Below are 15,898 nucleotides of genomic sequence, written 5' to 3' on the forward strand. Positions count from 1 at the left end.
TCCCAATTCGTAACACCCAACTTCTCACAACAATCACGTTATACATCCCAGAAACTTAAACCTCTTCGAGCAAGGCAGATTAAGCAACTCCGAGCTATGAGGAGGCCTTTACAACACGACTTGAAACCAAGTGCACTAACAACACCCGCTGTGATGCAACATGTAGCACTAAAGGAGGGATATGTGGAAAGGCATCCAGGCCATCACCAGTTACAAGCCAAACACCACCCCAGTGCAGAACACTAGCATGGACTTTCTGAATGACCTCAACAATTTCTTTGGTAGGTTCGAGGCACAAAACAGCACCCCTGCAGTGAAAGCGGCTCCAAATCAGGACGAAAGAGCACTCCACCTGGACTCATCTGACGTGAGGAAGACCCTGAGAAGGGTCAACACAAGGAAGGCTCCAGGCCCGGACAACATTCCGGGGCGGGTACTTAGGGAGTGCGCCGATCAGCTGGCTTGTGTACTAACAGACATTTTCAACACCTCGCTAGACCAAGCCAAAGTACCATCATGCTTCAAATTTGCCAACATCATCCCAGTGCCAAAGAAAACCCAGATCTTATCACTCAACGATTACCGGCCCGTTGCACTGACTCCTATCATAATGAAGTGCTTCGAGAGACTGGTTAAAGAGCACATCACCTCCAGTCTCCCCTCTTCATTCGACCCCTTTCAGTTTGCCTACAGGACAAACCGCTCCACCAGGGATGCCATCTCCTCTGCGCTTCACCTGAGCCTGACACACCTAGAGGAGAAGAACACCCATGTGCGGATGCTGTTCCTGGACTTCAGTTCAGCATTCAACACCATCATCCCACAACATCTGGTAGACAAAATGGGGCTTCTGGGTTTCAACACCCCCCTGCGGAACTGGCTGCTGGACTTCCTCTGTGACAGACCCCAATCTGTGCGGATAGGTCAGAACAGTTCAGATGTCATCTACCTCAGCACGGGCTCCCCCCAAGGCTGCGTCCTAAGCCCCTTGCTGTTCACCTTGATGACACACGACTGCGTCCCTAGGTCCGCCACAAACCATATCGTGAAGTATGCTGACGACACAACGGTGGTGGGCCTCATCAGGGATGACAACGACCTGGCCTACAGAGAGGAAGTGGAGCAGTTGGTGGGCTGGTGCAAGGACAACAGCCTGGTCCTGAATGTTGACAAGACTAAAGAGATCATTGTCGACTTTAGGAAAAACCAGCCCAACCATGCCCCACTTTGCATCAACAACAAGGCTGTGGAGGTTGTCAGCAGTATCAAGTTCCTAGGGGTGCACATCACAAACAAACTCACCTGGTCCGTGAACACTGCATCTCTGGTTAAGAGGGCACAGCAGCGCCTGTACTTCCTGCGGAGGATGAGGAGAGCCCACCTGCCCCCACCATCCCTCATCACTTTCTACAGGGGCACCATAGAGAGTATCCTGACCAGCTGTATCTCTGTGTGGTGTGGAGGCTGCAGCGCTACCGACTGGGGTAGTGTGAGGAGGGTAACGAGGACAGCGGAGAAAATAATCGGGACTACACTTCCCTCCATTCAGGACATTGGCCAGAAGCGCTGCTTATCCCATGCTAAGAACATTACCGGGGACCCCTCTCACCCCCATCATGGACTATTCACTCTGCTAGCCTCTGGGAAGAGGTACTGCAGTGTGCGGTGCAGGACCACCAGGCTCCGCAATAGTCTAGTCCCCCTGGCCATTAGACTGTTAAATGGTCAATCTAACATATAGTTAACTTAAATCTAAACGGCTGCTAATTTGACTTTGCACTAGTGGCAGTTTTTTTATAGCTTGCCACTCCTTGCACATTTGATCTCTGCACTATTGTTACTTACAGTGTTATTACTTACAGTGTTATTGTTTACAATATAATGGTACTGTGTACCTGACTTGTTAACCTGACTGCCCATCTTGCACATCTGGTTAGCGTCTCTTCTTGCACTATCGGCACTATGGTAAATAACACAATACAGCTTTATTTATATCTGTACACTGAAGGACACTGAGGGAAACTGTGGGAGTCAGATCCATCGACATTTCGTTCTGTATACACGTGTACTAGAATGACAATAAAGTAGATCTGAATCTGAATCTGAATCTGAATCTAAAGAGCTGCTTGGGTAACTGCTTCTTTTCTTCTTCTCCTTAAAACCGTGAGGTGGTATTTCACCACTCTTATGTGAGTAAATGCCGATCTCTTGGAAACTAAACCATGTAGCTGGCGTTACTTGAATGCTTTCTGCAGGAATACAGTGTAGATGCAGCTGGCGTAAAGCTAATAAGGAGGGATCATTGGTTTTTATAAGCTGAATTGTCTTTTTAAAAAGGGTCCTTTTTTGAAATGCAGTGGTACTGACAATACTGGATAAATAAGTTCAGTGAAAATGTATTGCTCCACTGGTTGATGATTTATCTTATCATAACGTTTTTTCTTCCTAATATTTTATTAAACATCCTTAAACTTGTTTTATACTGATTAAGTATATATATATATATATATATATATATTAAAATCCAATAAAAGATTCTTCAATCAATAATGACAATTATTTGACATGAAAGGTTCTGGGAGATCTTTCCGGAATGTAGTTATATAGTTTCCTATTTAAAAGCAAACAAAATATTACAACAAGAAGTACGATAGGGAGGGCTCGGCTTCTCTGCTGAGGCTGTGGCCCCTGCGCCATGACCCCGGATAAGTGGAGATAATGAATTGATGGATGGATAATTAGTAAGACAATTATAATAAATTCAAATAATTATTGTATCGGTTTTCATGGAAATAATGCTTAAAATAATTCTCAAACAAGAAAAAAGATATCAAAAATGGGAATAATTATCTGCCACTAGAACACAAATTCAATGATTTTACTTATTTAAAATAATTTTATTATTGTACTATATTTTAAAACTTTTTTTCTAGTTTTTGATAATATTTCAACTATTTTTTTAGTAAATGAGATAATTATTTTTCTTCTAACAATGATCTGATAATGAATAATGGGTAACTTTTCCTAAATGTAATTATTATAAAGATAATGATAAGAAATATGAGTGATTGTTTGACCAATTTTAGTGGAAAAAATACCTAGAATAATTTTCAAACAAGAAAAATAATATCTAAAAAGAATACGATTATCTGCCACGAGAACGAAAATGTAATTTAAAAGACAAAATGATTGTGTTTATTACAAAATTATTTAATTATTTTCCAATATTTTTAAACATTATCTTCTAGTGCCCGAGTTTATTTCTCTTAGTTTTTCTAATGTAATAATAACACTATTATACAATAGTTTTCATTTGATAATACTAATGATCTGTTAATGAATGATGGGGAATCTTTCCTGAATTAATTTATATTGTTTCCAATTTAAAAGGGGGGAAAATCTTAAAACAAATTATATCATTAGTACTATACTATTACCGTATTTTCCGCACTATAAGGCGCATCGGGTTATAGGGCGCACCCCGAAAAAATGGTTTTTGGTCCTGTTTTGACATACATAAGACGCACCGGATTATAAGACGCTACAATGGGAACGTGGACAAAACAGTCAGATAGTTCAGTCAAACTTATTACCCCCTTAACATTCCCAAAGCTTGCAAAGACGCAAATACGTGTCGAGAACACGTGCGGATGCGGTGTCTGTACGATGTCACTCAAATGCATCGTTCCATCATTCGGAAGGTTAAAGTCTTGGGATTCAAGAAATGCCAACCATTCCTTAGTTTCTATCTTCTTTTTCGCTCGCAACTTTACTGTGCATATGACAATAAACACTTGGAATTGAGTTTAATTTAAAAATAGACACTCCATTCCATCCATTATCTGCACCGCTTATCACAGAAACATCGAGTTCAGTCTGAAACAAGATACAGGGATAATATAAAACCCGGAGTATCTCACCGAAGTCGTTGTGTTCATAATAATGTGCAGCCAATGTCCTCTTATATCCGTGAGTGTAGTAAATCCAGGAGAGTAAAATATTTACAAATACAGTACAGAATAGTAAAATACTGTTTCCTCCCCCGCCGTAGTTCGACCGAACATGATATTCACATTCATCTTTTTCGGCCTATTGCAGGCTTTGTTTTGCCGTTTAAACCAATGCCAGCCTGTAAATGTTAAAAAGGATCCGGCCCTTGACCTCCGAATAACTTTAGCCAATAGTGATCGATTCAACTGATGATTGACACATTGGTTAGCCAATGAAACATCGGTAAATAAATCCCAGCATACACCGCGTACTACTTGGCGTTCGGGGGAAAATCGAGTCGGCGGCTGCAAGTTAGTTGGAAGACTTTGTGATTCATGTTGATCCATAAATAAGGCGTACTGTATTATAAGGCGCATGGTCAGCTTTTGAAAAAAATAAAGACTTTTAGGTGCGCCTTATAGTGCGGAAAATACGGTACATTTAAATGATTATATTATCAACTTTACAAACCAAAAAATCCTTAAAAGATTTCACAAACAAGAAAAATAATATTCTAAGAATGAGCGTGATGATTAAATGTGCCTTTCAAAGAAGGTAAAGAATACTATCTATGTATGTAAATTATCTGGGAAATTAGGCACTCCACTCGTACAGATTAAAAAAAAAAACTCAGTCCATTTGACTCAAGGTGTCAGAGCAGGTATGCAAACATAACTTGGTTGGGTTTGGTTTAGAGCTAAGATTCATGGCCCGAGCCCGAACCCGAACCCGAACCCGAGGCAATTTCGGGCCGGGTCGGGCCTGAAATGTCAGTCATACGGTCGGGTCGGGTTCGGTCCTGCTTTTTTTTTTTTTTTTTTTTTTTTTTTTTTAAATTAATTAATAATTATAAATATATGTTCATTAAAAATATATACTTAAACTATGTATGGATACTAGACCAAGGAATACTTGTTATAAAATAAATAATTTGCATAAAACGGAGAAGGAGCTGTAATTGCTTTTAACGGAGCCAGAGCATGCTCTGTGCACGTGACGTGACGTGAATGCTGTCCTCTTAATAATCTTCCCCTCCGCAAATTCGCGTGATTTTGGCCTGATATCCCCGATATGGAGTCGGACCAACAAGAAGTTAAGGATAAACTCAAGAGAGGAGAACTGACGAGGAAAACGCACTCTGGTAAGAGTTTTAATAAGCGTTTTATATAGAATACGATCGCTTTTGTCGGAAGTGTACATTGACGTTGGTGACATTTTCATCCGCGTTAAAAAACGCAATTTGCAGAATAAAATCACGCTTTATTGTTTAAATAAACGCGTTATATAGACTAGGATCTCCCAATTATTATAATTAGCTCGCTTTATTGTTTTAATAAGCGTTTTATATAGAATACGATCGGGGGGGGGGGGGGGGGGGATTTGCATAGGAGTCGTAAAAGGGCACAACACGTCAACACCCCCTCAATGATAGTGCCGCGCTAAAATCTTAAGGACGTACTACTACTGCTGCTGTGGATTATGGCCCAATGATCAAGTCGTCAAAATGACGGACGCCCTTAAATGTTTTCGCTACCTCAAAAAAAAAAAAACGTCAATGACAGATTGTCGCTTAATGTAACATCTGCAGTGCAGACACAGAAATATAAAAGATGTAAATGTTTATACAGTTTTATTTAACTTAGGCCTAGATGTTGTAACAAAAGGCAGAGTTTAATTTGTTATCATAAATCACCCCTCCTTATAAATAAAATATGTAATTTCGGGGCCCCTCGGGCCGGGCCAGCAAATCCAGTTAATTAGTCGGGCTCGGTCCGGGTCGGGTTTAATACCCCTCGGGCCTGCGTCGGGCTCGGGTGCTTTTTTTGGGCCCGATCTTACCTCTAGTTTGGTTGGATCCCTTAACCACTAGGGGCACCATTTCCTGTGGTGTGTCTCGGGCAAATATAGTCTGGTGGCGCCCATCCCTCTGCAGGCCATCATGTTTCCACCTGGTCTCGAATCAGGGACCTTTGGTGTGTTAGGCCAATGTGCTAACCACTGCACTACAGAAACACCACTCACAAATGTTTAAAAAAAAACGTGAAAATACAGGCTAGCCGTCCTGGTTTCTGCACAGGCAACCACAGTATAACAGTAGTAAATATCTTAAAAATAAACAAATAAACATCCCAAACTTATTGCAAATGCAAAATGATCCATGCTCTTGTTCGTGCCTCATAGGAAATAAAGTTATGAAGAAGTGAACAATTCGAAACACTGCAGATTGACTTTTTCCTCCCGCTGTCTTAAAAGGAAACGAGCCGGGACAAAAGCGTCGTCAATTTCTTTTGTGTGCAAGGTGACATTCAAGGTGGCGCTCTTAGCATTTTTTATTTTACAGATGAAGAAAGAAGAGACTTTCACCTGTTTCATCCGCCAGCTGCCGTCGATATTCCTTTGGTGGCTCCCAAACAAGAAATCAGGTGAGAGCTACAAAAAAAAAAGACCCAAGTTTCAATATCAGTCCAAGGAGTAATTTTTAAAACATGTACTGACTAAAACGTGATAAGTAGGCCACAAACCATTATGAGCAGACCAATTTAGGGTATTTCCAGGACTACATGGCGCACAGGATATAAGACCCACTGTCAAATTTTTGCACTATTTAATACTTGGGTGAAAAATAACCCAAGTTTTGGTAAAATACGTAAGATCAATTCATTTTCTGTGTCCTTTTACAAAAAAAATAACCCAATTTTTGGGTTGTTTCAATAAAATGACTTGACTGTCTGGTTGAAATGAACCAATCAAAAAACAAAATTATTATTTCTTCTTTTTTCTTCAGAAGTCTCATATACATCAGTAAATATATATATATATATATATGTTATATATATATATATATATATATAACATATATATAACATGTTGAAAATTGTTCTTCATAAATCCTGCTATGTGCAAAATAATTCAACATGGTGCGAGAACAAAATAATAAACCAGAGAACAACCAACATTGTCAGTACAAAACTAAGCAGATTTTTTTTATATTTATCTTCATAGGTTTGTAATTTGCTATAAACTGAAGGATTCTTGTATTTGGTAGAACTCCGTGTACCTTTTGTATAACAATTACTTTATTGTTTTAAAGACGGAGGGACCAAGAATTGTTTTCTATTACATTGATCTTTATTTTTACCTGAATTTTCTTCTGCCAAAACATTTGCTCTACAGTGATACCTCTACATATGAGATGAATTTGTTTACAGTTTGTGCTTGTATCTCGAATGTTTCTGACCTAGAGCAAATGTTACCGATACGAAATAACTAAAAAACAATTAATCCATTCCTGGCCCCTGAAAACATGCACGTTAACCTTAAATAGCGATGACAAACATCTTCTTGATCACTAAAACATGAAAAAAATAATTAAAACTAAAACTAAAGTAAAAAGATAAATAAAAATGATAATAATATGATGTCGTGAGCGGTCTGGAAATCTTCGTCACTTGAAATTTCTGTCGTATGTCAGGCAAGAAATTTTGCTCGAAACACATCTCGTATCGCAAATTTCTCGTATCTAAAGTAGTTTGTTTGCAGAGGGGCCATTGTATCAATGATTGGTTAAAGAACTTAAAGCGGTGACATTTTGATAAAATGTGTGCAAAAAGTGACATCTCTAGCGTGTCAGACTGGGTCTTTTTTAAGTAACTCCATGGGTGTAAAGCAATGCTTCCCAAACTTTTGCAGGCTAGCGCCCCCTTGGCTCCCAAGTGTATTCCCCCCTTGCTTTTCAATTATTTTACCTATGAAATGCACTTTAAGCTCATTAAAATAGTGGTCTGGAAAATTTCCAAACTAAAACATCACAAAAAAAACCGTTCCAATTATTTATTTTGACATGTCTTCATAGCCAAACAAATTCGACACCTAACATAAATAACATTTGAAAAAAGCAAATAATGAACCCTTAAAAAAATCAAGAACATTTGCACAGTATAAAAGATAAAATATAGGCACCAAAAAAAGTAAACAACAAAAATAAATTGTGGACACTGTAAAAAGGTAAACATTGCACACTAAAAATAATCCATATATTATGAGGATGTAAACATGACATGTCTGCAATTAGTGTACCCGGTAATATAAAATTTACCATGTGCTACTGCAGCATCTTCATCAGTGCAAGAAATGTATTCAAGTATTAATTTAAACCCACCATTCCCGCTAACTTATTAACACTACTGCTACAAGTATTTATTACTCTTATTAAAACATTTAACTTAATAACTTTCATAAATAAAAAGTGTTACCTCTTATCGATAATGCAGTTTTGGGGTTGGACACTATTAGACATTTTTAGCTAGTCACAGCATTGGTTATTTCTTTGTGCCTTTTTTGTACGGCGTGAAGGTCGCAAATGCTGCTTTGATGGAGGTTTGTCCACTACCCAGTCGACTTGTATATGCACCTTCTTCGTCTTCTACTTGTAATCCTTTTTACATGCCGTGATAATTTTTAAGGTGCTGGTACAGATGACTTGTTTCCTCTGGACCTAGCGACTACGCGAAAGTAAATTCTGCAACGGGCGTTTTCTTCTGTTCCACATCCACTTCGTCAAAACCAGAATCGGTCCAAACAAGTGATGTACCGCCCTTCTTCGGTGCAAGCTTCATTTCCTTCTCGTTTGTTGACTCTGGGACTATGTTTACGGAGTCCACCATGACACTCAATGAGCTCTCACGGTGGGTGTGGCATAGTGTGGTGTTTGCAAACTTTGACTCGCGTTTATTGGCTTGTGCTATAATTAAAACTTGCCTCTGATTGGTCGGCGCTTTTAAAACTCGAACAGTAACAATTGCGGTTGGCCAAAACTCCATCACTCACTACAAAACCTTGAAAAAAACGCAGTGGTTTGCGGTTTCACAACTGCACTACATTTAGACTTCTGACTGCCGCCCCCCCTACTGCCCCCCTACCGCCCCCCTACCGCCCTCATTCCACCCAGGGGGTGGGTACCGCCCACTTTGGTAACCACTGGTGTAGAGTATTCAATGTTTGGTCAGAATTCCGATTCACAATGTCAGAAAATGATCAAACAATAGCAAGACATGCAAAGTGAATACTGTGTTTTAAGGCAATCACATAGATATGTTGTATGACTGCTACTGGTGGAATGTGAGGTTGGGGGGGCTGGCGTTAGCTTGCATTTGCGCATCGAATGTTGCCGTGACAACTCTGCCACAGGGGGTCCGCCCCTCTCAGGAGACAGGAACCGAGAGCTGGTACACGTCTCACCTTACAAGGGCAGTCTGAATTTGGCCAGCAGGAAGGCAATAGGGCATATCCTAACAAGAAGAACTGGATCAAAATCCTGGCTGGTCCTGATCAATTATGAGCTCAACAAGCAGCCAGAGAACCTTGCCAAGTCAGCAGCCAAGCTTGATCAAGCTAGCGGGAAAACCGGTAGGATAAAGCCAGCAACCTCAGAGAAGCCTCAAGCCACCAGCAGTCAACCCCTGCTTCAACACCATGCATCCTGTGGTCCTCTACCCCCTGGGTCTCAAGCCTACCAGGATTCCTCATTGCTCTACAGCCGAGGACATAAATACTGGGCCATCATCTCCATTGAAGCAGAACTTCGCAGAACATCTCGTTGTTGCTAGGTATTGGTGTGACGTTAAAGGGAGAACTCTATCAAAATACAATAATGTAATAATCAAGCCAATGTTGACATCCATCCAAATGGTGCCAGTTTAAGTTCTCAACTTCTAGTCGTCTTTGTTTTATTTTCTTATTATTGTTTTGTGTTCTATTCAAGCTTCTTCAGTAAATGATTAGAATATGAAAAGTCCATAAATCCAAAAATGTGTGTGTCTTGATTAAAGTATATTGAACTATCAAAACGGTAAAAATAATTCACTAAAGTGTGTATAGCCACCCTTCAGAATAACTAATCAAGGTTTTTCATCTGTTTTCCTGACATAATGATGTAAAAACGTATGTGGTGCTCCAAACAAGGCGAGACGAGTTTTGAAAAGAATAAACGCGGCTCTTTGATTCAATTGGTCAATAAATTGTTAGAATAATTTATTTACCACCCATATTCGCTACATGGGTCTAGACCGGATATTGCAATAACAACGTGCCTGTTAATATTTCAAATCCAAAAAGTGAGCACGGATGAAGTGGAAACAAAGAGTAGTACTGTACTAGGTAACAATGCTAGCTTTTTGAACATTTTTCAAGGTTTTGTACTCAGACTAATAGAATGTTCCCTATGGTGTTACTTTTACGTATTTATTTTGTTTCAAAGAGCACTGTAAACATATTGTAAGCTAAAAAGTAGCAACATAAACATATACACAATTGGGCCCGTAAGAAGCCTCTTGAGAACAATTCCAGTTGACATTATGAGGTGCTTTTAACCATAATAAAAACAGAACTTACAGCAAATGTGTCCATCACCACCCAGACGTTGGGCCACAGATTTTCAAAGCGCTCGTCACGAGGCTGGTTTTCAAACAGTGTTCGAAAATAAAAGGACAAGCTGACTGGTTTATCCGTTTTTGCTGGGCTGGCTCCACTTCCCCATCGTAAGGGGAAGCTGCTTTTATCAGCAAGTACAGCAACACTAGCAGGAAAGTACGCACTCCACTCTGCCGGGGTGATGCCAGCCGCATCGCTACGGCAACCATCATAAAATAGCTTGCACGGTGCCAGCGCTTACTTAACCTGTACGGAAATTCCATTTTGTTTAATGTCAAAGCAGGCTTCTCTCAAGTTAAGGCGGTGGGCTTGTTCAAATGTTGAATATTCAAGTGAAATAAGCATGCACGGCAACATTAACCTTTGCAAATACTTGAATTGCGGCTACTACACCAGCTTATTGGATGCGACCAGCATTTTGATGGCGTGATAATGCGAGACTTTCAACTGTCCGTTTTTAAAGCGACAATGATGGAAAAAGGAGTCTGCGTGTCATTGTGGGAGAAAAATACGACGTGAAACTGTCCACTGACTGGAATTCAGCCTCAGTCCACTAAATGTCTTCAGAACTTGCAGACAATGGCAATCCGGGCTAAATAATATGTATTCATTTTCATTCATTTACCTTTTTTTTTGTTTCATTGATGAGCAGGATTTGAAAAATTTTGTGAAAAATGTAATCCCATTGAGAATTGAATTGGAAACAGTTGGAGCGCGCTCTCTGATTTGCTGACGTTCACTTGTTAAGCGGTCAGCGTCCAGACAAGGACGTCCAATCATACTCCTGTGTTCCTGTGTGTTTCGCCAGATTAGCAAGTACCAAAGACTACTCTTCTGTTTTGATTCCTGTCTTCGGTTCCGACCTGTTTCTGCCCCGCGTTTACGAGCTACTCTCCTGCCCTGGTCATCGACCTGCCTGCTGATTCTGCCTACCTATCACGGGACTGCCGTTCGTCCGATCGCTGGGAACCTTCAGCTCCTCGTCACGAGCGACCTGCTCCCCACAATCAACGATCACTGGATCGTGGGTGCCAGCTTACATCTCCTTTCAAATAAAACTAAGAAACCAACGCAATTGGATTCCCGTCTCCGTTCCTGGTTCCTGACAAAATAATTCAAATTGGCTAAAAAAACAAAACAACAAAATATTTAATGTTTCTCTTTGCTACTTTATGAGCGGAGAACTAGTATATAAAAATGTTCTCTGCTGCCACCTACTTATATGGATGCATTTTAGACACTCAGCTGATTAGTGTAAGAAAGCAAAGATACTGAACAATAGTGAGTTAAAAACATTGAATGCTTAAAATTGAGCTATGTGATGCACACATTCACAGTTTCACAGTCCGCTGCAGTTGACAGAGCGCGTGCAGTGTTGGCACATGCACCCCCAAAGTAAAGCGACATATGTGGGTTAATATACCTTGACACACCTTTGATGGCATACATTTTTCATACAATATATTTTTGATGAGCGTTATAAACGTTGATACATCTCTAATGCAAGTATGATGCAAGAAGACGCTTATTTAGGCCAATGAGAATCCGACCTAGAATGCTTGCTATCAATGCTGATTTGGCATTAAAATGTAAAAAAAAATACAAAAAAAGGTTTCCTTGTTCAAAATCAAATGTGATGATTAACACCTGCAGGGGTTGTGAAGAGGTGCAAGTCACATTAGGGATTCCGATATATTATTTATTATATTTGGAGTTTTCAAACACCCACCCGCTCCAATGGCTTCTGCTGATCAAAGAGGCATTACCTCATGTATCCCCTGTGGGGGATTAACCAGTCGTAAATGCGTCACGGGGGAATTTAGAGTCAGTCGACGACGACGGGGCAACTCCAGCAATGTAATCCCACTTTTTAATTTAGCTCGCCTTTTAATCTGATGCTTCGCACCGGTCTGTGCACTCCGGATGAGCCTGGCGACACTTGGGAGGCACGTATGTGATAACAGTTTATCTCACTCTCGCTTTATTCCAGGCGTGCAGGGTCTCGGGCTTTTTGTGCAAGCGCACACTGGCGCGATGAATTATGATAATGTCATTAATATCTCATCATTATTGCAAGAGAAATTCATTAAAACGTTGTTGCAATCCCAAAAACATGTCCATGAGCGCACTGTGGACCAATCGACGAGTAAAAAGCACTTGAAAGGAAACCTCGGATTTGAAAACACCAAAAAATACACCAAAAACATTTTTTTACACAGATGCGTACAATAAGTCGATACATCCATCCATCCATCCATCATCTGCACCGCTTATCCTCATTAGGGTCGCGGGGGTGCTGGAGCCCATCCCTGCCATCTTCGGGAAGAGGGCAGGGGACACCCTGAACTGGTTGCCAGCCAGTCGTAGGGCACACAGGGACACACAACTCACTCGCTCATTCACACCTAGGGACAATTTGGACCGGCCAATTAACTTAACATGCATGTTTTGGAATGTGGAAGGAAACCCACATAGGCACGGGGAGAACATGCAAACCCCACACGGAGAGCATGCGGTAACTGAACTTGTACCCTGAATCTGCGTGCTAACCACCCAGCCGCCATGCCGCCCTAAGTCTATACACCCTGAATGAAATCTCACATTGGTAATACCGTAAATTCTGGACTATAAGCCGCTACTTTTTTCCCAAATGTTCAGCCCTGCGGCTTATTCAGTGAAGCGGCCACCAGCGGCACTCAAGTACAAAAGGTAAGATTTAGACCAGTTGAATTGTGTGCCGAGGTAGACTGCATCCTCTTAGTTTATGTTCAAATTGTCCGTATGACAAAGGTTTGTTCCGATTATGGGGAAAACGCCCTTGATGGCGACAGTTATAAGGAGAAAGCTGAAGAAGGTTTAACGTGAATTTTGCAATTGCGGTACGGTTTTCTTTAACAGCTGCGCTTTTTACGTTGCGAGCGTGTTAGGAGTAGCGGGGTGGTACCTTTCACAGGCACGGTTTGGGATGAAAGTTATATTATTATTATTAAAGCTTTGAAAACTCTCTCGGTGTACCGTCTTTCTTTGTAAATATGTGTAATCATTTATTATATGTATTTGCAACTGTATATTTTTGTAATGTATTTATTTTAGAGACTTATTATGATATGTTTTCTACGAGCGAATCAAAAAGAAGGGGCGGAGCAAATGCGGGCTGACGGGAAGTGGGGTAAAGCTGAGTTAAATCTCTTTGTTGTTGCAGCGGACAATAGTGGGTGAATATTTTTCCCACCCTTAACTTTGGAAATATACATTTTTTTCATTGGATTACTTTCAACGGGACCTGGACTTTAAAGGTTTGCATTAAATTTATACCGGTATCATTTTCCGTTCATGTTGCCGATTGTGGTGGATGGATTGTGTACTATATCTGCAGTTACAATCGCGGCACCTAAAGTCAGGTTTGGGTTAAACTTGTGACTGTGTTACATATTTAAATGCTGGCGCATGCGGCTTATATACAGGTGCGGCTTGTGTAAGGACGAAACTAATTATGTCCGCAAAATGTGGTGCGTGCGGCTTATAATCAGATGCGCTCTATAGTCCGGATTTTAACCATTCGATTTACGTTAAACGGTAGATATGAACATTTTTTGGGGAGATGTTGAAAAATATCCGGACTGTTGCGAGTTTACTATGGAGGAGGCCCTCTTGAAGCGCATCTTCCGATAGTTAAACTCAACTTTATTTCTCTTTATAGAGCATAATATTTTATGAAATGTTTATTTTTTTTGTACAAAATAATACAGGTTACTTATACAAGCTTTAAACATACTTATATAAGCCTTAAACATGCAAAATATAGCACTGAAGCAACTTACGAACAAATTCTTCAATTTACGAATGATTTAGGGCAGGGCAGCGTCTGTATGTACTAGTCAAAACAATAAACTGCCATCCTATAAAATCTCCTTTGCAAGTGCCCGATAATAAAAACAGCATAAAATATCACACCTCCAATCATATGAATAAAAAAAAATTATAAGTTAATCAAATAGCTAAATTCACATTTCAAATGTTTTCTGAACATTAAAGCCCTAGTAACTAATATTTGACCGTTAGATGGCACTGTTGTCTAACGGAAACGAACAACCAGTGCCACAGCATTCAACAACATGGCAAACAAACATGGTGGTGACTTAAGAAAGGATTCCACTTCCATCCCTCCATCCATTATCTGCACCACTTATCCTCAGTAGGGTCGCGGGGCCGCTGGAGCCCATCCCAGCTATCCTAGGGCAGTTGGCAGGGGACACCCTGAACTGGTTGCCAGCCAGTCGCAGGGCACACAAGGACAGACAATGTGCTCGCTCATTCACACCTAGGAACAATTTGGACCGGCCAATTAACCTGGCATGCATGTTTTGGGAATGTGAGAGGAAAACTGGAGTGCCCGGAAGAAACCCACGCAAGCACTGGGAGAACATGCAAACTCCACCCAGGAGGTTTGATCTCACAACCTCAGAACTGTGCTGCACACGCGCTAACCACTGCTAAGGATTCCACTTAGGTCGAGAAATTTGTATTTATTTACATATGATTTTTTTAATTAAAAAAAAAACATCATTGGTGAGATAGTTCATGTATATTTGCTTAGTATTCAAATCAATATTTTGTGCTTTACTAAATGCAAGTTTTTTGTACCACTAGGAGGCACTAAATATTACACACGACCTCTTAAATAAGGCATTCTTACAATATGAAACAGGAAACATAAGTAGCCTTTAAAGACACAGTGTGTATTATTTGACCACTTGATGTCACTGTATTGTGTAGTGCACCTGAAAACAAGTGCATAAGGAAGGCTAAGGAAGAATAATACAGAGATTCAAAGTGACCAATGTGCAAAATTTGACTTCTCAAATTCCGACATTTTTTTCAAGCAAGTGCCCAGATGAACGAAAAGGTAAATTGTAAAATCAAAATTTGCGTAAAAATAAAAATGATACAAAAAAAATAATACTTTTTTTAAAAGCAGAGCTATTTTTGTCAAAAAATGAAAACAGAGAAGCAAGTTATCGAAGTCAGCTGGGAGCTCAAAAAAGATAATTCGCAGTAGTTTTTTTAAAGTTTTCCCTAAGCAAATATACAAATTCGGCCGACAGGTTTTCATGACATGTCAACCACTCGCATTACATGTTTGTTCAAAAATGTGCATAGGATAGTCACTTACTCTGTGCACAGTCCCGTTGCTGGTTACAGGAAGCGGCAGTGTCAAATGGCTCGTATCTTTTGGTAACGTTTTGGATTGCGTTGGACTGACCTGGAAAAGGAGAATATATCTTGTGAAAATAGAAATCCTGTGTCGACTGCCTCTTAGTGGGCATACACATTTTCAAAAATAATTCTTTTGAGGAAGGTAAATGTATGAATTAGCAGTATCAATATGTTGTATCAGTTTCGACAACGTCTTAAGACTTAAGAATCGGTATAAACAAAATGTGTAATCGAGCATTCCAATTGTTTTCAATTACCATAA

The 15,898-nt window shown here is 40.2% G+C and overlaps 1 protein-coding gene across 3 annotated transcripts in view; it reads right to left on the reverse strand.

The window, feature by feature from the left end:
- The window catches only part of arhgap9 (Rho GTPase activating protein 9), an 88,376-nt gene that overhangs the window by 34,401 nt on the left and 38,077 nt on the right, over positions 1-15,898 (reverse strand). For all 3 annotated transcript variants that reach the window (XM_088338819.1, XM_088338818.1, XM_088338820.1), the window contains exons 6-7: positions 15,593-15,682; positions 6,355-6,420 (exon numbers count right to left, since the gene is read on the reverse strand). In XM_088338819.1, coding sequence (XP_088194945.1) covers positions 6,355-6,420; positions 15,593-15,682 — 156 coding nt within the window. The remainder of the gene's footprint in view (positions 1-6,354; positions 6,421-15,592; positions 15,683-15,898) is intronic.

Source organism: Urocampus carinirostris, chromosome 6 (assembly GCF_059441175.1).
Source record: "Urocampus carinirostris isolate Australia breed hairy pipefish chromosome 6, RoL_Ucar_1.0, whole genome shotgun sequence".
Taxonomy (NCBI): domain Eukaryota; kingdom Metazoa; phylum Chordata; class Actinopteri; order Syngnathiformes; family Syngnathidae; genus Urocampus; species Urocampus carinirostris.